Below are 26044 nucleotides of genomic sequence, written 5' to 3' on the forward strand. Positions count from 1 at the left end.
GTGGGATCAGATGCGCCCAGCACTCTCTCTTCAAAGCCTTCACACTGTAAACAAGCCTTTATTTTCATCAAGTCACCTAGATAGCGCTAACCTGAGATAGTCCAATAGAGGGTATCGAGTGGCAAAGCAAGTGGGCGAAGAGAGTTTTCACGTCGTTTAAAGCAATCAGAAAGGACTTTTCTGTTTGGATGTATGGGCTGTCAAACCCAGAATTTATATATTTTTTGCCACTCATTAGGCATTTCCACATAACTTCCGGTATGATGATGCTGTCATGCGCATAGCTATAGTCCCCCCCCCCCCCCCCCAAAATAAATTTAATTTTATTATATAAGCTGTGCCATAATCGTGGCTGTTTACTTTTCATGGATAAAGACCCCTTTTGCTTTAATTCAACGGTGACCTGCAGGGGCTTTGAAGCAGCGAGAGACACACAAACACACAAGGGAGGTACTTACAAACACATACAGGGGAGGCACTTACCGCAGGGCCTGTTTCTCCTCTCTCACCCCGGGGACCTTTGCTACCAGGTGCACCCTGAGGAGAGCAGGAAGAGTTTGATACAAGAGACAGAGAGAGAGAGAGAGAGAGAGAGAGAGAGAGAGAGATAGAGAGAGAGAGGGAGAGTAACATTGAGAGTGAAAGTTTGTATGCACTACTGCAATCAGCAATTACAAAAATTCTATGAGACATTTCATCCTGTAGTCAAAGTGGGCCTTTGTCCAATACAGTATTGCATTTTTTGCAACCAAGATAGATAGAGAGAGAGAGAGAGAGAGAGAGAGAGAGAGAGAGAGAGAGAGAGAGAGAAGTACTGCCAGTGAGTGGAGAGTTGTTTCAATTCCAACACGGTTTAAATTTGCACTCCAAAAAATGTCATTTAAGCAAATGTGACAACTTTGACATACTGTAAGGCAGATCACTCCACTGACCCAATAACGTCACTAGATTCTCTCGCCTACAGGATACATATTTAAAAAAGGTTCTCCCCTCTTTTATGGCCATGAAGATACATATTCAATGTTTTTAAGACAGAGGACAGCTTTTTAAATAAACCGTAGGATTGCTGCCGTCAACACAGTTTTGACAGAGGCCTTCTGCACAGCAGTTTACCTTAACACCCCACGGTTTGAAAAATAGGCCAGCTTTTATTAGACTCACTAAGAAGTTCGCCCCGCCATGAATGTCCTTCAGGGGGCAATAACTTTCATTGCACAGAGTGGTGTACATAAATAACATGTCGAGAGTCTGTGCATTAACCTGGTTGAGGGCCAGAGCTAGACACACCTTTCGGGATCAGATTTGAATGGCCTTTCAAACCGCCTAGGAATGTGGAATTCCATTTTATTTTTTTTGCTGTTCAAACTTGATCAAACCAGTCTGATTCCAATCTGATAGGCCCAAAAGTGGCCTGATTTGGGCTGCCAGTCATAGAGCCTTAGAGACACTCTTAAGGACACTCCAGGCTCAGCAGTATGGTATATATGCAGTGTAATTATGCATGGCATGTTTCATGGGGTCCTTACCAATGGCCCCTGGGGACCTGGGGTTCCGGAGCTTTCTGAGATGCATTGGCAGGCGTTGGGGAGGGCCGGGCACTTGGCTTCATCTCTCTGTTGTACGATAAAGAAAAGAGCAAAAGAGTGGGTAAGAGTGGGCAAGAGTGGGTGAGGGTGGAATTTTGTGTACGTCATTACAAGTAAAAATGTAAAGCAAAAAAGAAAAAAGAAACGCTTGTAGATGGGCTATTTTCTCAATAATTTAGAAGATGTTTGGGGTTCATTTGTGTGTGAGTGTGTGTGTGTGTGTGTGTGTGTGTGTGTGTGTGTGTGTGTGTGTGTGTGTGTGTGTGTGTGTGTGTGTGTGTGTGTCCTCCCCATAACTGCTGTTCAATGTGCTATCCAAATGAAGACTGCCTTGAACGGAGAGTCATAGTCACTTTATTCAACGATTACAGTAGATACGCATAGAGGAATTTGACGTGCAACATTGGTGCAGGAACGTGTGAAGGCTCACAATGCACACACATGGGCTTACATCGCTGCATAGCGTCAGCAGGAAAGCTGCACGAAGTGGCACTTTGACACTTGCTTATTCAAGGTTTAGTTTTCTGGATTTAGTTTGCGAGGAGATTGTCCAGGTTCACAAACCTGGGCTGGGCCTTGTGTACGGTAGGAACCCAGGAATGCTATTTACATCTGTTGTCAAGGCAATGTGTCTGACTGTGACCTCTCTTTGCATTGCACAAGGTTATTGTGTTTATCTTAAGTCGCTCTGGATTAGAGTACTACATAAATGCCTGAAATGTACGCGTTTTGCCCATTTGGTGAGCTCAGTCACCCCATAAATCGTTAAGAAATGACATAATATACGTACATTCTCTGTTCAGTTTTAGGGAGGTCTTTAGGTGAGATACTGTAACTCCCTAGCATTAGAATCTAAACAGCTTGGATGTAGTCTGTCTCTCATACACCTATAAATGTACAGTACAGGTTGATGATGATGATGAGCAGGTTGGTTTCCTCTCATCTCATCAGTGTGTGAATGGGTTTGTGAAGCACTTTGGATAAAGGCAGTATCTATTTGCCATTCCTTTCAAGTACATGTTCACACTTAGAGATGAATTACCGTAACACTTATACGATAGCGCTGTGTGCGTCTGTGAAACAGAATCTATCAAAGCAGCCTTGTCCGAATTCCACTGATTCACATCATGACCCTTCAGGCCTGAAACGTGTTCAACTATTGATTGTACACATTCTTGACACAAAACTGCTTTTATTTGTCGGAAAACAGGGCCGGGGTGTTCTTTGAGCTGTCTGTGGGGGAACGATGTGAGAAAATCCAGATCGAGGAAGGCTATATAGAGTCCAAGGCCAGAACTACACAGCCGGTGTGTACTGTACTGTAGACAAATTTACCTCACCCCATAAAGTACTTGGATGACTGAGCTATTGTTGACGCCGGTATCCGTGCCACTTCACGTTTTATACACGATCCAATATTTATTCAGGTTAGGATTCAAGATAGAATGTTGTAGTTGTTTTCTTCTGCGTAGCTACTGAGCGGTTAGCGTAAGGGTGCATATCTTTGGCTGTAGCCTACAGTATATGCTACACGGCTTGAAGGTGTACAGCTGTCTACACATACAGCCTTCGTACTGTATGTGCCGTTTTATCTTCAGCATGTACATAAACTGTTCGTGCATGCGTGCATGCGTGCGTGGTCAGTGTCCTGCAGGAGACCAGTAGTCCAACTTCGTTGGGTGTTGGGGAGCATGAGGGACTTCTTGGGTAGGACAGTCTCGTTTCTAGTCTATGCAATGGCTTCGCCAAGAAAAAATACAACTTCCAAACGATCATATAATAGTTGTTGATTAACCACTTAAGCCCTATTCTGTAATTCCTTGAATGATAGTGTCGCTGATCTTCAAGCTCACAAGGCTTCACGATACAATGATGTGAGCTTGTAGATCCTTTTATCGAAAGTCGTTAAAGCAACACTACGTGCTGTACATTGTTGTGATGTCCGTGGCTTTTCTGCTGAGGCTGCAGAGAGACAAACAAGGATGTAAGTTAAGGACACCCTGTCTCTGCAGGACCCGCAGCTGAGCCCTGTCACATGTGAACACAGTAGTGGTCCTTTTAAGGATAAACTCCAGTAGACTACATCGTCCATTGATCGGCAGCAGCGGGGGGTCACAGTAGCAAGGGGAAAATAATACATAATAAAAATAAACCCACTCCTACGAGGGAGTGCTCTCATTGTGCCAATGGGTCGCCCTCCTCCCACTAAGCTGTACACTGATTGGCCCAAACTTCACCCACTGCAGGCGACAGGCCAGGAGCAGACTCATTAGTTGAATCAAGCTCCTGGCCTCTCCTGTGGGGTCCTACTACTACTACTACTACAGACTTATAATACTGTGCACAGGCCACCAGTGCTCAGAAACCCCTGCACAGTTTTTCCTTTTTCTCGCAATCTTGTCGTTATACCAATTTCTTCTTTTCTTTCTCACTCATCATCTGATTTGAAACTGACGACCTCGGATGCACGTGGAGTCACCACATACCAGCCGCTTCTTTTCACCTCGTCCTGACGTACAGCGAGGAGTTTTACCAGGAGGACATGCAGAGGAACACGCCATTCCTTCCCCCCCGGTTCCACTCCCTGCTGAGCAGACACCCCCGACACACCTGTACGAGTGACCCGACGAACACAGCCAACTGACCCTGCCGCTTTCAACCAGCAAGCTGCCTTTATGATTTAATATCGGAGGACTCTACCACCAACTACGAGAGTGGTTCAACATCTTTCAGCGTCATATATATATATATATATTAGAGTGTATATATATATAGTGTATATATTGCATTAAAGGCCTTTTTTCCTTCAGTCGTCATTGCATGACACATAGAGAAGCTGTTTATTTAGCCATGTCCATGCAGCTGCACTCCTTCCTTCTTTTTCCTTACAGCATTGTAGCAAAATGTGCTGAGTTTGCAACAACGTGAACAGAGTGTGTGTGTGTGTGTGTGTGTGTGTGCGTGCGTGTGCATGTGTGCATGTGTGTGTGGAGGGGAAGGATGATCACAGTTGTAGAAAAACGCTTTTTGGACTGAAGCACATCTGTGAAGCTAATTATCACACAGTGACAGTGGAGTCCAGACACAGTATGAAATACTGTCCGGGTTTTTCCACTGTGTGTTCACATGGAGGATGATGTAAGCGTGTCTTAAAGTAGTGATATGCATTGGTTTTCTTCCCCCGGTCAAAGGAGAGGTGAGCCAGCAGGGCATTGGAAGCATATGCTGGATGGAGACTACCTCTTTTGTACACAGGTCACGAAATTCACCTGCTGCTTTAAGTACTCTAGTGAGCCAAAGAGCTTTTTACAACACGAGACGACCTCTGGACACATGAACAGGTGTAAATTTGCCATTTTGTGTTCAAACAAACCCTTGTACATGTGCATCCTCATACAATATCCTGAGAGTCTATAGAGCAGTGCCAGTGGTTCCCAAACCAAGTTGACCAAGTCAAGACTAAAAAGAGAAAGACCAAAACTAGTGGAAATTACAGGCTCACATGTACAAAATGTAGGAAATAAGAAAAGGGACATTTACTCGCAAACTCGGGAAACACTGGTCTAAAGCGTCCAAGTGCAACCATAATACCATTATAAGCCAATGAGAATGTATTCACGTGAAAGCTGCAATGCCTAACTTTAATGTCCTACCTGGGGTTCAAACCCCAAGTCCCCAGTGGGATCGCTGACATCTTATTTGGGCAAATAATGTATTGCGTTTTGAGCTTCATGAGCTTGCTTCATGCAATGTGTGGTGACTGTGGTCCTACTCGACCTCAGGATCTAAATACCTGCAGGTGCAGGTAGATGACCAACTACCAAAATACACAGTATACTCTACCATACACATTCAAAATAACATTTGAATCGCTTTCAATGAAAGTTTCACAACTAGTTAAAACAGCCGATCCACATGTACACAACACGTCGTATCTCATCGCGTTGGTGCGTTGTGAGCTATTTTCGTACAATAAAGTAATTAATTCAGCAGCATAGAGCCCTGAGGGACTCCGTTTAAGTGGTTATACAGTAAGTGGTTTTAGAGAGGATGTTCTTATAGTGACGTGCCCAGTTTAACGATAAGCCCCACCCCATTCCTGTGACCCCACCCCTTCCACAGTGGGGTCTTGTCTTACCATAGAAGGAAGGTCGCAGCATCTGTCTCTGCTAGACCAGGCCAAGTTGCAGACGATATCAAACATCTGGAGCTGGAACTATGGAGGAGGGAGAGAAGAAAAGGATGAAATAAAAAACAAGCAAACAGGGGAATGGTGTTGTGGTCTTTGATATGGCTCATCCACATCCCCAGAAAACAAACACAAAAACAGAGCAGATTGCAGCCATAGCAGATCAGATGGAGCTTAAGAGTGGATCCTCTTGCCGTGGCCTGCGTGTTGACGGCTTCATGGCTTACTGATGCAATGGTATGACAATGCAGGTCTTTTGCAAATATTTAGACATTCTTGTAAAAGCAGAACAATATAAGCTCTTTTAGGGCTGGTCAGAACAGTGCTAGATGACCCTGATTCATTACAGAATGCAGAATACTTTTGCAAGATGGAGCTTTCCACTGAAATGAAACATTTTGGACAAATATTCTCTTCCTGGCACACAATCTTTTCAGATCCGTGGCCAAATACATATAAATTTGGAAGTCCTTAACATGTTTGAGAACTACTGGTCGACAAGATGAGGCAGGGTTTATGGATGGTGGGCATGTCATTAAGAGTTATCTTACAGTTCAACTCAGTTCAGTTTACTTCCTTTTTTCACCTAATTTCTCTGTGTCCTCACCTCCCTCCTCCACAATACACTATACATTCATGTCCTGTTATAATTAATGGTCTTGTGTTTTCCGCCTGTCTTTTACCAAGACGGACCCAGTGTCGGAGCCAACTTGGACATCCTCAACTTAATTCATTACACATTTGCTCATAATACTTAATCTCCTTAATTCGACATGACGGACCTGGTCTCAGGGTTCACTGGTACTCACGGTTGCAGACTGTCCTGTGGAGCCGATAGACTTGGACATCTTGCCAAGGACCTGATATCCGTCACTGGACGTGTTTCCTGCAGGCTTGATCTCTTTCTCTGCCACCTCCTGGCAGTCGATGCTCAGCTTGACACCGGTGGGGGAAACCATGACGTGCAGCTGTGGGGAGATAACGGTGTGTGGGTGAGACAAGAGAGACAGAGAGGAAACAGGCAGAGAGACTAATAGGATAGCAGTCTTGATTTTGAATACATTTTCATTTAGTTTAAATCATATTTAAGTCATCTGAAAAGTTTTAGTTTCAGTCGACTACAATGTATTTTGGCAGGCCTTGATAGCAGATCTACAAGCTCACAATGCGCTGTGAACTTATAGATCTGCTATTTTCAGAGCGTAACACCTGAGCGCAAAACAAACAATGACTTGTCTTTTACTTTTACTGGATATTTTCTTCACTAGTCCCTTCCTAACATTTTTGTCTATAGTTTTTATTTGTTGACGAAATTGCCAATATATTTTTAGTCTTAGTTTTAGTCATCGTTTTAGTTCTCATTTAGTTTTCATCAGTGAAAAATGGTCGTCGACGAACATTTTCCGCCATAGTTTCAAAGTCGACGAAGTCAAAGAGAGCAGAAGCCATTATTATAACAGTCTTTCTTCCAAGACCGAGTCGTACGTCTGCTTTGTATCCCGATAGCCTGCAAATTATTAGGGTATGGCGTGTCTGGCAATGGACCCCAGCCTTGCACTGTGGATGTGCTGTTTCCTCCCTACAGTAGTACTGTTTACTGTTTACAAAGAGCCTGTCGATATTTACAGACTCAAAGTGAGCTGGGAGCTAGTCCACAGTCCCAACTACTTGGAATACGACAACCGGTGCTACCTTTCATGTCTATTACTTCTTTATGTAGCATTGTAGGGGATGGAATATTGGAGCATTCTCCTCTCTCACACTGAAGCTTCAAATTCGTCACAATGTTTTTAACTGTAAAACATGCCGCTCACTTCAGATTATAATCTGCATATCTTCTCGTCAGATTTTTGATAGATGCTACAGTAGATCTGTATGCAGATCTGTGTTGGTTTTGGTCTTTAGATGCTTTTTTCTTGATGCTAAGATGTAACACGTTATTTAGACACATGCTAGATTAGACAGATGCTAGGTTTGATGTTTACCTGGTATACTAGCACTACATTAGACTCCATGCCTATATTGACGAAAGCACAGAAACAACTCTTTTCATATGGTCTGATTACAGCGAAAAAACTAATTCTGACACACTGGAAGAAGGAAGAGGCTCCTGCATTTAAGCACTGGTTAAATGAAATGACTAGTACACTTCATCTTGAGAGAATAAGGTATTTCCTGAGAAACAGGGAGAGACAGTTTGATAAGATTTGGCTGCCCCTTGTCCATTACCTGAGTAGAAACGATTAATAGACAGGATACCATTGATATGGTTGACTGTACGCCATTTTCTTTTCAGATGTTTTCCATGAGCTTTCTATCATCTTATTATATAGTATGCAATGTCACTGAGCAGTATGGGTGGGAGGGTTAAGGGATTTCTTTATCTTTTTTGTCTTTATTTTTTCTTTCATTTTGTTTCATAAAAAAAAAAAGTATTTCATAATATAATGTTTGTAATAATTTATCTGTTCAATAAAAACATATTTGACAAAAAAAAAAAAAGCTCTACATTGTTCTCTTTGTGCTCTACTTATTTGAGTATATTACAATAATGTCTGTTGACTATAGGGATTTACTCTGATTTCACACTTGTACTTAAGTCACCCTGGATAAGAGCGTCTGCTAAATTGTAAATGGTATAATAATACAACTTTGAAGCAAGTGTAATTCAGGCAAAACCCTCTGTCCTCAAATCTCCCTTGCCCCCCTCCTTGCATGATGACCTCACTTTGTGGTACACCGTGAAAACGGCTCCCTTGCACTCTCGTTCCCCTCAAAAGCCAAGTTTACACAAGCAGTGGCTAGTCTGGGGCGAGCTCAGCTGTAACTCTGTAATCACATTCTCAGTGAGCAGGAAAATGTTGCATTTACAAATCCATGCGACTGCCTCTGGGGGATTATTGGCAACCACAGTTCTGAGGTTGTGGTCAGCGTCTGCGGAAATGCAGAGGCATGTTTCAGCAGATCACTGAGGCTGCAGCGGCGGGGATAAGGCTCATGTCTCAGGCATTCGGTAGTTTATGGAGAGTGTGAGACATTTTCTGGTGGGGAAAAAAAAGGTCAATATACGCCACTGATTTCAAGTCAATCCAGCCTGCAAAGTATTCACATAAGCTGTGCGTGTGTGGGTGAATCGTTGGATTCCAGAAGAAAAAAAATATATATATATTTGTCTCAGATTAAAAATTACATTTTATTTTATTTTAGGTGTGTTGTGTTGATCCAAGCTTATTTGTTTTAGTTTTTTTATATATTTTTTAATTTGGTTTTTAACATTTAAAAAAACAAAAGCTTATTTGTAGGTATAGTAAGTGGTCTAACAACATTTTCAGTATTTTACACTTTTTTGGTATAACAGAAAATAATACCAAATTCTTGATAGTGTGCCATGTCCTACATCTGCAAAAAAATTACACATCCAACATAAGACTAAATACCTACAGTAGGAAATATTATACAGTGATTTCCTGCAGCAGCAGCAAAAAAACAAAAAAGGGGAAGCGTGCTTTTACTTAAAAGACAGTTAGCAAATAACAGTATAGTTCAAGCCCTTGGCTTCCACTTAACGAGCAATTCCATTCTTCCATAAAGTGCAGGACTGCCGGTACAGCATACCATGTAACTAGTGGTTGGCACTCCAACTAAATGGCTAGGTTAAGGAGCCATTACTGAAGAGCAGCTGAACAGCTGAAAGACGGTCGTCAACGCTGAGGTCATACACGCCCACCCTGCTGCTTTCTGCAGGTGGCTGTTGTCTCTTCCCTGACCCCAGGTTACTGGGTCAAAGTATGCACCCCTCACTACACGCTCTCCTTCACCATGTTACACAATAAAATCCTCAGTGTAAATTTGATCCATTTGTATCTCTGAGAGTAGACAAACTGTAACTCAGAATTCAGTTACATTTGTCTACTGACAGAGTTAAAGGTCCTACAACATGAATTTAAAAGCCAGACAGAAATTACATTGACTGGTTATATCGGAGTGGTGATTTAGGCTCAAACCATATTAGAAATATGTTTGAGGGACATAAACAATATGATATTAAATATTAAAAACAGTTTTTAAATGCATGTTGTAGTAAATGAACTGTGAATGCATGCATAGATCTTATGCCATAGCCTTTTTGTCTTTCACTTTCTGCTGCCATGTCCGTCTTGCTCTTTCTCCCCTTTTGTCACTTGTTCTGCCTCTCAAACAAGAGAAAAGGACAACACACTATCTCTGACCATTGTCACATCATACAGTGACAATATTAATAGTGATAATATATTTCTAACCCTTGACGATCCATGGTTCATCATACTCTGAATCTCTACCGAACAGGGGGGTATGAAAGGTTAAGCAGCTTATGGTTACAGATTCATTCTCCAATACAATCAACATGCACCAATCAACAGCCATTAAGGTTAGGGTACACTTCTTATTCCCTTAGGGAAATCTGTCCACCGGATTAGGAGATAGGCTCCTGACCTATGGGCCTGTTGGGTATAGGAGATAGGCTCCTGACCTATGGGCCTGTTGGGTATAGGAGATAGGCTCCTGACCTATGGGCCTGTTGGGTATAGGAGATAGGCTCCTGACCTATGGGCCTGTTGGGTATAGGAGATAGGCTCCTGACCTATGGGTCTGTTGGGTATAGGAGATAGGCTCCTGACCTATGGGTCTGTTGGGTATAGGAGATAGGCTCCTGACCTATGGGCCTGTTGGGTATAGGAGATAGGCTCCTGACCTATGGGCCTGTTGGGTATAGGAGATAGGCTCCTGACCTATGGGTCTGTTGGGTATAGGAGATAGGCTCCTGACCTATGGGCCTGTTGGGCCACATACTGTATAGGACAGAGCCATTGAAGGAGCATTACGATCTCTGTTCACTTCACAGCCACAGTGCAGCGCCCGGGGACCAACTCCAGTTGTAATGCCATGTACCATGGCAATGGACAGCCATGTCTCCTTGACACTGACTGTAAGGCTCTCTTGTAGTAAAATTCTATTTTATGACCGTTTCCAACAGGAAAGACCTCCCACCCCAACCTATCGTGAATCTCAGCAGAAAAGATGCTTACTGGCAAATGCACATAATCTGTTTCACCGTGGCTTGAAAGAGGTATCATCCAACAGACCAGTAATGGTATGATGTCTGATCACTAACACAGAGCAACCTCACAGAGAGGATCTTTGCCGCCAGGTTTGAAACCGTTTCTTGCTTTTAACTCCCATGTGGGAGGCTCCGGGTCCTTCAATAATCCTGGACAGATCAGTACATTAGATTTCAGCGTAGCTGGTAAAGACATTTTAGGGAGTAACTGAGAAAGGATCTGTGCAGCGCTGAGTTTGCTTCTTTGCTAAGTGCAGTGAGGGGGAAAAGGATTATGTAAATCAGGCTGAGTGGGGATGTGGTGGAACGCGGGCCATCGCCTCTCACCACAACAGGGTTTTCTCTAAACCTGGCAGCCGCAGCTAAAACAACAAAAATCTCAACATCAATCTCAAACTCTCGATAGGGAGGGCAGTTTTCAGGTTCAACTAGACAGGTCTAAATCATGTTTGTTTGCGCCGTGCGCTGGCAGCAGACGGCAAACTCCATAAATCAAAATTAAATGTTAAAAACCAGTTTCCAGTTCTATGATTGGCAGTGATTTAGAAAAGGAAAAATAATTTTTAATCCTCCTCTTTCACAGAGGTTTAATATCCCTCAGTCTAAACCCAAGACAAAATGCAGACAATCACGGGATAACTAAGCAGTTATTCAACTTCAAGTTGATGTTCACAGGTTTTGAACCAACATGACCGTTAAACTGTCCCAGAGCCGACGGGCAATGATGTGGCTGAACCTGAACTCTGAACTCCTTGTGGACAACAGCAGAAGAAAGGATGAGCCTCCTCCTCCTCCTCCCCTCAGGGCCTGTCTGCCGATCTATCAATCTCCCAGTCGACACGTTTATGTACTAAGTATGTTTGTAAACTTAGATACATGCATACTTGTGTGTAGTTTATACTATGACACGTGGAGCCTTGTAAGAAAAAAAAAGCTCAGCCTAATCACATACTGTATGCAGGGAGGTAAAACCGCAAAATGCCATCCGCCCGTGCAGCAACGTCAAGTACTCCCCTGTGGTCGGCTACCAGAGGCAAGGACGAGGGCTTTGGGCCAGAGAGGCAAGCTGCTACGCGCCAACAGCAGATGAGAAAGGCAAGGGAAAACGGAGGGGGAGACGAGGGAAGGAAGGACGGACAGACGGGATGGATAGGAGACTGAAAAGAGAAAATCCTCCCCCATTCTGGCATTCTTCAGACCATCTGATGTAATTGTTTAATAGCTCTAGCAGTGACCCAATATTTTCCAGACCAGTGAGCCAGCAGTGACTGCAGTGGATTTTTAATGCCCCCCCCCTTCCCTCAAAAAATAACTTATAGATTCTTGTGAAAGTTTACTGTTCGGTTGTATGGCTGTCTACACTGGCATCCTCCCCCCAGTAGTGCTTACTGAAAAATGACCTTGTCCGCAGCTTACTGTGTGACGGAACCCAGCACCCTGGCTGTTGCTGAATGATTGCCTGATAGGTCAGATTTATAATTAGTTGTGCGCCATTACCATGTGCTGAAGGTAAATGTGACACAGCTTGTAGATTGGCTATTTTGGCCACACCGGTGCACAAGGAGGAATAAATCAAGCCATACCCCTGCTTCTCTTTGGAAGCATCTCTCTATAGCATTGCTACAGCTGTGCTGTGTAATGCTTAAAGTCATTCATTTTGCTAATTGAAGCAAAACTCTTCTCTAATCAATGTCATCACATCATTCAGCTAATGCAAACACACGTAATCAAAGCCTTATCGAATAGACTATACTGCAAGGGGAGTCCACGGTCACTCACATGTACTACTTTACTTTGTGCCTTTCACAATAACTTTAAGGAATCAATTGCCTATAGTTCAGCCCATAGAACACTGCACTGACAGCGTATTGTGTTTATCAGATGAAAAACACATTCTGTATCTGTTCAAACTCATCTTTCAGTGTGGAAGATAATGGAAAATAACACTCATTTTCACCCATGCATTTTTGCTTTTAATCATACAATGAGTTTTTTCCCCCCAACTTCAAAGAACTCACTCAGAACATAAAAAATAATAAACTTGATAACCTGGGTTTTTTTCCATGACACCGAATGGTAAAGCTCGACCTCTCGAGGGACAACCACCAAATGGGATCAATTCAATGTCTTTTTGATAAGCCCGCGCCCACACAAGACTAGCAGGAGACTGATAACTGTCTCCATCACTTGATTAGCTAATCACGCACGCACACACACGCACATGCACGCGCGCACACACGCACACACACACACACACACACACACACACACACACACACACACACACCTTGAAAGTGTTTGGAAAAAAAATATATCTGCTATTTTTGAACATTTATGAAAAACCTTGAAAGTGTTTGGAAAAATTTGAATAATGTTGCAATTCTTTAATCACAAATCTTCTCCTCTAGGGGTCACTGGCACAGAACATTTTCAGATGAATCTACTGGGGTAGAGGGCCATCTGTTTGCCCGAGCAGAGACGCACTAAGTCCAAGCAACACGTGTCTGCAGCTGTATCTATAATATACAACACATTTGGAATGCCAGCTATTCAGAGCATCAGTACGAGCCCGCATGATGGCCAACAAGAACAAAGGAGAGGAAGACTGTTTGATTGATGCGCCACACCCCCTGGTTTCTCCTTGAAATGTTACATAATTCAACTATCAAAGTGATCCAGTTTTCCATAGGCTCATAAGGTTTCACGTCAAAGTCATCCTCTAGTCGAGATGCAACTGTTTGTGATCAAAGACACTTAGGATTCCATTGCAGAAGAATGGATGCAGGATTCCTATGCTCTGAATAGGAAATAATTTAATGTAGAGTTCTTTGACGGCACTGCTTGTTGAGGTTTTGTATAACTTTGGATGTTTTCACTGACGACTATTGTCAAGAGCCTTGTGTTTATCTGAACCTGCACTGTTCTACCCTCAGAGGAAGTACTATGATGCAAAAATATAAGATATACGATATACTGTATAATTTAAGATCGCAGCGTGTCTGATGCGACACATGTGAGCCCTGTAGACGTTTTTGTGCCATTTTTGCCAATACAATGACATGCACAAATTAGGGGTGCCAGGTTTAAAGTGGTTAAGAGCAAAATTATAGAACTTGACACCCTGCTTGATTCTACTGTACATCGATCCATCATCCAGGTTGTGTCTCTCTCTGAAATTAAAACAGAATAACTAAAACTGAAGTTAACTGAAATGATGGGTTATAGTGCTTTAAGAGTGTGGTCCAGTGTATCCACAGCCACTCAGCAATGTTTACCTTGTGGAAGCTTCCATGGAAGATTCTCTTCACTTGATCGCTGTCAAATGTTACTCTCTGGACCTCTCCTCGCTCATCCTTGTTATAAAATGATACTGATTTGCTGGAGGCTGCAAGAGAGGCACAGAAACACAGAGAGAGAGCACAGATTGCTCTGCTTATTTTGTGTGAAGTATCGGTGATGAGTCCTTAAACTGAAAACAGGGGCCAAACAAAACCCTCTCCCGGGAGTGGATTTCCGCAAAGCCAAGCAGAGAGATGTAGCTTGGTGAAAAGCTGTCCTGCAAACAACAAAGGCTAGGCGGGGGGGCCGAAGTTAGCCGATGACATGGGATGCTTCTTGTGGTGCGGCAGTCGGAGCGGTTATCAATTGGAGCCTGAGGGGACTGCTGTGGCCCATTACGCACGGTCCTTTTCATGAGAAAGATACTCTGGCCCCAATGAGACACAGCTGCTTAATTTGTCCTCTCTGCATATTTCTGCATAGCTTGGTTTTTTAATGCCGGTGTACTCTCTGCCTATAAACATTCTCTCTGCCATGCAGATGTAACCACGGTCAAATTCCCTCACTTTTCGATGCATGTGGGCCGAATTAATGCTACATTGTTTGCTACATGAGGATTTGTTTGGGAGAAACTGGGGCACTTTGCAGCATTAGGACATTTTGGATTCTGCAATAATATGTTTAAGAGTTGTCTGGGAAAATGACAGATGAATCCATGGAGAGTGCTGGTACAATGGCTACCACTGTATACAGTATTAAAACAGAATAGATAAGAAAATCATTCAGGGGAACATCTACATTGGCTACGGCTGTGCTCCTAGTGCCGACTTCAACAATGACACATCCCTGTTCCTCGTTAATGAGCTGCAATCTCATTCAGCAGATAGACAGAGAAGAAGAGAGGAATAGTTACAGTCAATGGTGAGTCCAGTCTCGGGCTTGTGATCGCTACTGGACACCTGCCATATGTCAAAGGCCTCGGCAGGTGAGTCTGGCAGCAGACGGAACATCAAGATCATTGTGTAGGAGTGGGGAAGGCCTTCTGGGTGGATATCCCTGGATAAACACAATATGCATAGGGAATACTGAACAACCAGGATTTAAGCACTTTCAACCTGGTATGCACAATTTGTGGCATGTCATTATAGACAACACGTTTCAAAACATTTCTAACTTTTTCAAAAGGGTCAAAATTGCTAAAGAATTTGCAGATGAACAAGCTCAGAACCTGTTACACTGTGCCTCGTTGTGAGCTTGTAGATCTGTTATTTTTGTGCGACACCATCATACAACAAAGTATTGTTTTAAGTAGTTAAGGAAAATGGATATACATGCAAATACTGTATGTGACTTTCTTCAAAGCGCTTTGCAATGTATTTCACAATCACCCATACAGTCAGAGGAGGAGTCCAGGTAAATCAGGTTCACGCAGATAATGGCTGGGGGGGGCAAGGCGCCAAACTGCTCATTGGGAGCAGTTAGGGGTTAAGTGTCTTGCTCCAGGACACTTCGACACACAGCCAGGAGGAGCCGGGGATCGAACCAGGTACCAGCACTGAACACCCTCATCCCAAAAGGACGTACTGTAGTGTAGATCCATTTTGTGGGGGAAAACAAAACAGGGAGCCTACAATATTTGATTGCAGAAACATGCGTGCGTCCATGCGTGTGCGTGTGTGTGTGTGTGTGTGTGGTGCGTGTATACGGCCATATCTCTTGCGTGGGCGACATGGAATTACGTCACCGTGTTACTGACACTAACACTTCAACACGTGTGTGTGTGCGTGTGCGTGTGTGTGCGTGCGTGCGTGCGTGCGTGCGTGCGTGCGTGCGTGCGTGCGTGCGTGCGTGCGTGCGTGCGCTGTGAGGCAGCGGCGTGGATGGCTTTGAACTAGGCTGAGAGAAGACAATCTGGTGCCAGAGGTTGAAAATTAACTGGAAAGCTCTTTTTAAAAAGGTCCACTACATTCTCTGTTGACTCACTGGGACAGGCGATCCTAACAGAGTTTACAGGACATCATAAATCCATTGACCCAGTTTTCTTTAGTGGGAAGAAGAAGAAGCTCTCGGCTGTTTCTCTGGACATAGCTGGGCAAGACGCATCATGTTACTGACATACAGTACAGTCTTCAGGCTGCTAAGACCGGCGTTCTCGCCAGTACTGTTCACTGTACAACCCTGAGTGTTTATTTCTTCGACAGATTGGTTCAAATATATATATATTCATAAATAACACTTTGAATCCTCATAGTTTAGTTAACACTTACATGAAGACATTGCAGTGTTTAGAGTGGTCTCAAGCGAATCCATTAAAACTGGGAATTTTACATTTAAAATTAATAAATATTTTTATACTTTGGATATTCAAAAATAACAGATATACAAGCTCACAGCGTGTCACTCCGTGCTGCGCGGGATCGGGTGGCACTTTGTGCCGAACGGAATCGGGATTCGAACCCGCAACACACTGTCAGGCTGGCATTGCAGCCTAGGGTGCCCGGACCACCATGCTGGCAGCCTGAGCCAGAATAGATGGGGTCCTTGACATGTAAAAGTTTGAGCACCACTGACATAGAAACAAAGTTTTTCAGAAAACTGTTTTGTAGAATCGGGTCCTCTTATTGGGTTAAGTGATTAAGTGATACATAATACAGATGTAAGCATCGTAGGAGTCACACGTTTTTAAGGTCTGGAAAGTACATTACACCACATGACTGTCCTTAATGAGTAGCAGTTCTACATGACTGCATATCTGAGAAGACAGATGTGCGTTAGGCTTTACCCTTTGATTTGAAACTATTGACTATGGCATCATTTTAATAATCCCCTTATTAGCTAGCAGTTGCGGTGAAAGAGTATGTATAAGAAGTTGATTAGATATTTGGGTTAATGTCATGCATGGCCAGAGGACATTAAAATGGATGTGATTAGCAACAGATACAGTAAAGACCAGATTGGGGCTACAGTCAGTCATACAGGGTACGACTCATGTCATGTGCAAACGATCAGCTCACATGCACTTGGTAGCAACAGTCTACAGGTTATAAGAGCTGGTTAATGGCCTAAAGGTCAACGGTTTAAATCCTAACCAACCAGCAGGGAACATGATTGTTTGGGGAAGTGAACGAGTCATTCATTTAGATTAACTCATTAAAACCTGATTTTTTTCTGAAAAACGTATGTTGCTAAATATCAGTGGTTCTCAAACGTTATCATATCAAGGACCCCCAAAATTATATATTTAGCCGTGGACCGCACTTTCAAAATAGTTTAGTTTCAGGGACCCCCAAAAGCAAAGATTTGAGTTATATTGAAGAAAGAAAAATCACACCCGTGTGAAGTGAGGGGCGCTCTTATCATCCTACATCATCATACATCATTTCATTTCGGCCAATCACAATTTGGGTCCTCACTTTTGTCTTCAATGTTTGTGTTTACACAAACACTCAAAGACATAGGAGGGGCTAGCGGACTAGCGCACCTCAAAAATAAACAATACAATAAAAATATATAGTAGCAGATCTACAAACTCATAGCGTGGCACAAAGTGATGTGCTATGAGGTTGTATATCTGCTATTTTTGAACAGCCAAACAATGTGCTTATAGCTCAAATCTAAAATGATTCAGATGCTTTCCCGGCTTAAATAAGTTAAATGAGCTTCCAGATCAGCTATTCATCGTAAGACAATGTATTGTAGGGCTTAAGTGGTTAACAACTTCCCAAAAACTCTTCAGTGAGGTCAAGTCCCGCTCAAGATCTTTAACTGCATGTCAACACACACAGAGATACATTCATGTACAAGTACAGTGTATTATATCCATTATGTAATCATAACTCACGCTGTGGGCTGGGTGAGGAAGGCGTCCTTGTGCAGCCTGTAGGCTGTGTAGCTGTTGAATGAACCTGGCTCCATTGAAACTCCATTGATGTAGCCGTAGGTTCTCTCTGTCAGGTTGAAGGCCTCCAGCATCCTGAAGCCTGGGACGGAGGTCGGCAACCGCAAAAAAAAGTCAGAACCACAGCCCGGACAAAGTTGCATCCACTTTTAAACCATAATTATTATAAGCTTTGTTCCAAAATGAGATTCGCTATTATTACTATTCATTGTTATACAAATGTACAGTATAACTTGATGAATAGGAGTGTTTCACACACGTGCTTGAGTACTTCAAGTGAGCTATGACCAACGTACAAACTTTGATATATCTTGCCTTGCTATTGCTGCTATTCTTTGGTAATTTTTTGTTATTGATACAGTATGTTATTATTAATGCTGCTACGATGTCTGTGGAACCAGAACAAAACTAAATGTACTCGTATGCACTCGTATGTACACAGGATATAACAATATGGTTATTATGGTAGATAAGGTTTTTGCTATGTATTGTAGAGACCCTAAAGTACTTACCAGGTGACGTGAACCCATTTACGAAAATCAAGGGACATGCTGGGGGAAACAGAAACATAAAGGCAAAGCTTTACTTCATCTTCCTCAAAATCTAGCAACATTTAATAATATTTAAATATTCTTCTGTAATGGACAAAATCACACACGACGTACATGATGTGGAAGTTTCGCAAATGAACGTGATCAGGTTGTCTCTGATGGTGTTGAAAGCGTCAAAGTCGTCCACAACAAAGATGTGCCTCTCACTGGGCTTGCTGCCGATGTTCTGCAGCTCAACAAAGTCCACATCGGCAACGCCGACCACAAACACACTGTAACCTGGTGGTGAAGATAGACATGAATTCAGAACACTCATTTTACTAGTACTTAGAGATGATAGAACAAATATATGAATGCAGAAATTCCACAAGTGCTCTAAAGTAGTCAAGGTCTCACTTTTTAAAGCTTTCTGTACTCCGTTGTATACTGCTCACCTGTGGAGTAACTTCAAGGCTCGTAGCATGCAAAAACTAAAAGTTGCATATAATGATGCATTGCGGTTGTTGTTGAGGGTACCAAGATGGCACAGTGCCAGCAAGCTGTTTGTAAACTTGTCAAGCCCTTCTAAGAAACTTAATGTATAAATTCATGTGTCGTTTAGAAGAGTCTGACAACTCTGTCATTATGATTTTAACCAAACCTGTGAAGAGTTCTAATTGGTTCTCTTCCATGATTTGGAGACATTGGCTTAACAGCCTCTACAGACTGAGTATATGCTTTATGGTTTACATTTATAGATGTCTTTTTATTTATTGTGTATTGTTATTTTGTATGTGATATGGACCCTGAGTCTGAAATAAAGATTTAATTGAATTGATAGAACAAATCCAGAGAGTGAAATTAAAGGACTCCTAAGGGTCTGAGAGCTATGATAGAATATAGTCGTTTCCGATATAATGTTGAGACTGCATCTATACAGCATTCATAATCACGAACTGGGCATAAGTCTTTATAGAGGAACTCACCGATCTAACTAGCTTCAGCCTCACAAAAGTGATTAGCCAATGAGATCACTATGGCTGCTGTACATATAGTTCTGGTGTATTGTTGTGTATTTGTGTACAGTTATATTCTCATGCTGAACACCGGACGTAAACATATCCATATGTATGAGCAGCTGTGGAACAAACACTGCGGCCCCTTACCGGCATGCTGCAGTCTAGCTGCATTTTTGTTCACTTCATCTTGAGAGCGTCCATCTGTGATCGTCACAACAACTTTGGGAACACTCCTCCTCTTTCCGTTCTCGATAGAGAAGGCCTTCTCAAAGGTGTGCTTCAGGGCATGGCCTTTTCAGAAGATAAGATGACGAAAAAGTGAATAGATGATGATTTTGGGTTGTTGGGTTATAATGATATGTTTGCAGCTGAATAGAGCAACGTGACAATAGACAGCAGATCACGTAATTTAGTACTTACTGTAGGTTGGAAGAAATGTAGACTAACCTGTTTTGGTGTTTCCTCCGCGGTAGCGAATCAGATCAAGAGCGGATAGGATTATGCCCTTGTCTTGATAGGCGTTCAGCCTGAATTCTGTCTTAGCATCATCGCTGTACTGCACAAATGATACCTGTTTAGAAAGACAAGAGAGTGACTTTAGCAAATAGTCCCAAAAGACAGCAGCTACAATGAACCCTTATCACGGAAACAGTGACCATGTCATACACACATTATGACATGGGACTACAGTACTATGGGCTCCATTTTGGGAAAGGTTGTTCCCCCACTAAAGTTGGTATTTTGGTTACCTGTCTAAATCCCTTAAACACCTCCGTTACCCGTTATATTATGCGTTATATAGGTGTGGTTTAGGCGTTACAATAATTAAACCAAATTTAACCAATCACCAGTCCACGTGCCATTGCCTTTAATAGATCCCTTATCCGTTGCCCGTTAGTGCTATATTGCTTCATAGCCTTACGGTCTATAGCCCATGGAAGAGTGTTGCGTTGCTGCCCCCAGAGACGAAATTGGAGCCCTATAAGTCCTGCTTGTATCACTAGGATACTCAAGTCTTTTTCCTATTATTTGTCTCTTCAAGTCACTATAGGGATGGAGTGTATGCGTGCAGCCCGTGGAAACAATGAATGTATATCGTCAGCTCAAATGTTGCTACACCACAAGCGATTCCTGCCATTAATCAACCCACACATGTAGTCAATTTTAGAGGAACCACTTATTAATTGGTGCATGGTTCCTGAACTACTGCCTAACCATTTGCTCTGTTCCCAAGGGATCATGTTTACTAAAACAAATTTAGCTTTCTTTTCAGATATTGAATATAGCAACTGTGTGGTACAAATATTAGAATGTATTTTTAACTACTCAAGCCCGGTTTAAACTTTGTGTAAAATATGGCAAATATAGCCAATCTACAAGCTCACAATGCATTGTCAGCTTGTACATAGTCTATTTTAAAATGTTTTAAAATGTATCACAGACTAGCTGGGCCGCGGTCGAGTGGTCTAGGCACCTAGGCTGGTAATCCAGCCTGATGGCGTGTCACAGGTTCAAGTCCATCTCTCTCACCCTTTCCTGTCATAATACTGTAAAAATCTATCAATAAAGGCAAAAGGCTAAAATATCTTTAAAAGAATATCACAATTTATGACCATTTTTACAAATGTTTGCCATTTGTCACAAAATAGGAACGCCATGGTTAAAATAAAACTTGTTTCAAAGTGCTTTCAGACAGTAATTCCATTGACAGTGACGGCCGTAATTTCAAGGCACCAACCTGCATTCCAGAGGGCCCGATGACGTCGAAGGCTCCAACCACGCTGGAGACAAACTGCAGAACTTTGGTGAAGCTCTCCTCGCCGATGCTCCAGGAGCCGTCGATGAGGAACACTAGATCCGCCTTGGCACCTTTGCACACTGGGGCGAGAAAAACAAACTCTTTAAGAGGGGGGACACATAAAAACCCCACCGCCGGCTGCCCAGACTGGCTGGGTCTGCTGGCATTAGTGGCACCAGCGGAGAAAATGGCATCATCGTCCTCATTACATAATTAGGGTTTGCGAGTTCGACATTAAAAATTTCTACGGAAACCTTGAAGGCAGCAAAACAAAATGATTGAGAAGAGTGATGTAATGAAGCTATATGCAATTATCGGTTTAATTGATCAAAAGTTCCTCGAGAATGCAGACAAAACAAAGGAACATTTGGTCACCAGAAGGGCGCTGACTTTTAATGGCTTTCTCTTTTTCTCTGGCTGCATTGAATCAGAGGAGGGAGAGGGGGTGTCAGAGCCTGAATAATCTTTGCCTGATGTGAGGGAGTGTCCTTTGCGATTTCTTCAAATCGCTTCCTTTCCAGGCCTTCATAAAACAACTTTTACTGAACTGAATACCTTTATCACACAAACAGATTATTTGTACGAATCTGCTTTTCCTTTTTCAACACCTACAGGACGTCGTTGGCCCTTAATGGGTGTGTTCGATGTTCAAACACCCCGAAGGCCCAAGAGGAACATGTGGCGGCCATTAGACGACTACTGGCACCGCTTACATCCAGGGGGAGTGTCCCAGTCTTCAATGCCTCGGTCAACACGCTGCACTGACTGAGTATCTTGTGATCACAGTTGAAGCCTGAAGTAATAGGTTTGATCCGTTTAATCCAAAGTCTGTTCATTGTCTTCAAAGCAGACAGCTACAGCAGTCTGGGGAGTTGATGTTTGTGTTGTATCAGTGGATGTGGCAATACTTGTACAATGCGTAATCCAATGTACAATTAATATACTGTGGCTATAGCAGGGCCAGAGATACAGAGCCTGATTCACTTTCAATTCAGGAAGTGAGTTTTTCTTTCAAATTCAGGAACTGCATTTTCAACACCAATCATTTTCACTCTGATATATATTTTTTTTAATGTGTTTGCTCTTTTTCACGCCTCTCGATTTAGCACGGCTCTGAATCACATATGTGGGACTGGGATCTCCGCATAAATGACATTATGAAGACTTCGGGGTTGTTAAAAGACTGTTCAATTTGCATAATTATGTAAACTGAAAGTGAAGTGACCCATCCTTAGTATAGTGCAGTGATGCGTGCGTGCGTGCGTGCGTGCGTCCGTGCATGCTATTTGTCTCTTACCTGCCCATGCAGGGGGGATGGTGGGTGGAGGGGGAGGAGTTGGGGGGAGGGTAGGAACTGGGGTTGTCATCACCACTAGGAAGACATGGAGAGATATGTGGTGAGTTGAAACTACTACTACTACTGTACTACTATTATATAAACAATTGATATTACTTTGTTACGACTAAAAGTAGTTTGTAGTTTATAGTGTAACGCAACGCGTTACCCCAAACAGTTGCAACAATGTCTAAAGCCCAAATCACAGCGGTAGGGAGTCTAGGGACTCCTTGGTACAAAACCGTTTTAAGGTCAACCACACCAATGCAACTCATGAATACATAAGAAAAATTACAAAATGTGACCAGACCTTTAACTCTTGAAAGCACAAAATGAAACCAAATGGACCCTTATGGGTCCATTTGGTTTCATTTTACGCTCTCAAGAGTTAAATTATGGAGAGGGGTCCGACTCCCCGGACCCCCACTTTATGAACCAATGGCCTGGACTGGAGACAGATGAGGTGTCCCAGACCTTATCGGTCTCCAGGGCAGTACTTACAGGTCCTCTCCTTGGTGCTGACTCCAGGACCCTCCAGGTTGGGGGTCTGAACGAAAACGGTGGCTGCGTAAAGGGAGTCTGGGGAGAGTCCATCGAAGCAGTAGTAGGGTTTGCCTGCTGGGATGGTGATTTCATGCTGGCCTTTACTGGATGCTGCAGGAGACATGGGGGGACAAAAGGTAGATTGTGATCTACCAGTAGATCACAAAGGCTGTACAGATAAACCACATGACATGCCCCTAAAAATATATATACAATTTAAATATGTCGGCTAAACTCACAATGCAATACTTTGTTTTCAAGAGTGTTGCGCACACACATCAGTAGCAATACAAAGTTGTATACAAGAAAACCCTTCCAATTCCCCCCCCCCCCCCCCCCCCGCTTTTTTCCCATTGCAGTTTGTATTATGTAATGTCATCGCCGCTATTCCAAAGCCCACTCATTTTTAAGCTATTTTCAGCAATGCGATATATAATTTTTTTTGGTGGGAAGATCTTGTTGAGACGGTCATTTTGAAAGAAGTCAAAAAAGTGTGTGCACCCCTGGACGAGAGCTACTGATCATGCAGTTATTCAAACTAATGCATATTCAGACTGACTTGACTATTTAAAAAATGTGGAGCCACATCTTTAGGTGGTTATATGATTTAAAAGATGAAACACTTGGACACTGAAGTTTCATTCATACTTTGTCGTATGACGTGTTCGTTCGTTTCAAATAGCTGATATACAAGCTATGTGTAGCTTGTATACACATAGTGTCGCAATGTGACGCATTGTGAGCTTGTTTTCGGTAAGCAACACATGTCACAGCATAAGTTAAACTTTGCTCACACCTACAGGTATATAGTGTTATGATCACTTACAAATAACAGTATGAAAAGTCAGTACTAAAGATCGTATTTGAGAAACAAATCGGATTTGTCTCAGTCTGCAGTCTGAACAACGATCAGAGTTTGATCCCAGCCAGTTGATCCCTACTAGGGCTGTCACGATTATGACATTTTACTTGACATTTAATTGCTGCTAAAATAATTGCAATTAACAATTTAAGTGTCTCTGTCGTTGAACATTACTGGAACATTATGAATAAAAATACATATACAATACATTTCTGTTTGGCTGTGTGTTGAAGATTATGCAAAAAATTATTGCGATTACCGGTATCTCAAATAATTTGCGATTAAGCGATTATATAACAATTGTGACAGGCCTAATCCCTACCTGCCTAGAAAGTGTTGACCCTCCACGTTGTACATCACATGGCTTCAGAATGATGTATAGCAAAAATGGCCTTCCTATTTATTCTGTGGGCTTGACTACAAACAAACACAGCAAGTATGTTTACTGCGGAGACAGCTGCTGTAGAGACCTACAACTCACAACAACAGAGCGAGGAAATGGAGGTGACTGAGATGTCATCCCTCGTCGAACTGCCGGATCCTAGCTCCGCTCCGGTGAGGCAACGCTTCCAAAATGCATACTTTAACGTCAACGCGATAAGATCCAATTCACTTAATGGACTCTTAAATGGTTCTGGAGAAAAACCCAGTTGCATCCATTCAGGGTCCAGTTCACTCTAATACAGTGGCCCTTGTTCATCAAAATGCAAAGGGATTAGTTCTGTTGACAGAAGTTAATCCCTGAACATTTCAGCTCGGCATCAGGCGATACTGAAAACAGGAAGGATGCTGCATGCTTTCAATACGCTTTGACCCTGCATGACGGTGCCATTTTAAAGCTTTTCAAATATGGAGAAACAATTGATGAAGAGAAGCTCATGGCCTTGTAAGGCTGAATCACTCACTGCTCACTCTCCTCTACACCCAGTCATCTCAGCACCAATCTCAGACCACTGTTTGCATTCCAGCTTGAGAACAAACAGTTATTTGTTGACTGGAGTGGAGAGCACTGTCTGCTGCGTCTTAGAAGAGAGGTTGCCAGATTCCCAGGGGTATGAGTACTTCTGTCTCATGCTAGCAGAATCTGGAAGCCCATATGGGTAATGTAGTTACCATATAGATTTATGCATACAGTATGTATGTATATTAGTGCAGCTTCCTGTTGTTCTTTAATTGCTAACCCAGCATCCGTGTGCGAACACGAACCACATGGATTCAAAGCCCCTCTGTTGGTAATTTAAAACGTAATCACAATTAAAAGCTTGATGGTGGGGGGCTTTCAAAGAGAGCCACATCTCGCATCCTGCCGCGTACCGCGAACAATCAGGGAGGAGAGTGAGGATAAGCATTTTTTCTGTGAAAAGGTCTAGACAGTGGACAGTGGGAAGGGTCGTGCACGAAGTCGGCAGAAGATCTGATGCATGCCGAGTACAGTAATGACATCATCTGGAGACGTGCCCTCGGAACATCTGCAGAACCTCTCGTTGTGCAAATCACCTCAAACAAAGTCGCCTCCTATAAACGTCTGCCTCTGCTTGTGGTTACTGCCGTGACTATGGGCGTACACACGACGACAACACAGAGAACTGCCAAGATAAAGGAAGCAAGTCTGTAAATGAGGTGTGTCGACCTTGTTGAAAGCAGGGTTTGTGTGGCTCTGTTGGGGCGTGATATGGATTTTCTGAATATGGTTTAGGGCTACGCATCCTCATCGGCTATCGTCTGACGATGATTCTGGGCTTCTGGGCCTACCTAGTGGATAACCGGGCCGAGACTTCCTAAGTTGTGCGTCGGTCATCGCTCACCAAGTTGGGTTTAAAACGCAGATGTGGCCTATCAGTGGCAGGGGCCCTGTCCAGAGCTTGGGCAGAGGCCTTTTGTGGCGGTTCTGGACAAACGTGGGTCC

General features: G+C 42.9%; 1 protein-coding gene across 17 annotated transcripts in view; it reads right to left on the reverse strand.

The window, feature by feature from the left end:
* The window catches only part of col12a1b (collagen, type XII, alpha 1b), a 151982-nt gene that overhangs the window by 20060 nt on the left and 105878 nt on the right, over positions 1-26044 (reverse strand). For all 17 annotated transcript variants that reach the window (XM_080791241.1, XM_080791251.1, XM_080791244.1 and 14 more), the window contains 14 exons: positions 23235-23387; positions 22695-22769; positions 21338-21477; positions 20047-20170; positions 19747-19890; positions 18716-18880; positions 18563-18601; positions 17994-18132; positions 15066-15208; positions 14149-14258; positions 6585-6743; positions 5725-5802; positions 1527-1613; positions 484-537 (listed from right to left, as the gene is read on the reverse strand). In XM_080791241.1, coding sequence (XP_080647367.1) covers positions 484-537; positions 1527-1613; positions 5725-5802; positions 6585-6743; positions 14149-14258; positions 15066-15208; positions 17994-18132; positions 18563-18601; positions 18716-18880; positions 19747-19890; positions 20047-20170; positions 21338-21477; positions 22695-22769; positions 23235-23387 — 1610 coding nt within the window. The remainder of the gene's footprint in view (positions 1-483; positions 538-1526; positions 1614-5724; positions 5803-6584; positions 6744-14148; positions 14259-15065; positions 15209-17993; positions 18133-18562; positions 18602-18715; positions 18881-19746; positions 19891-20046; positions 20171-21337; positions 21478-22694; positions 22770-23234; positions 23388-26044) is intronic.

Source organism: Protomyctophum bolini, assembly GCF_963924005.1.
Source record: "Protomyctophum bolini genome assembly, chromosome: 19".
In the NCBI taxonomy this organism is placed as follows: Eukaryota; Metazoa; Chordata; class Actinopteri; order Myctophiformes; family Myctophidae; genus Protomyctophum; species Protomyctophum bolini.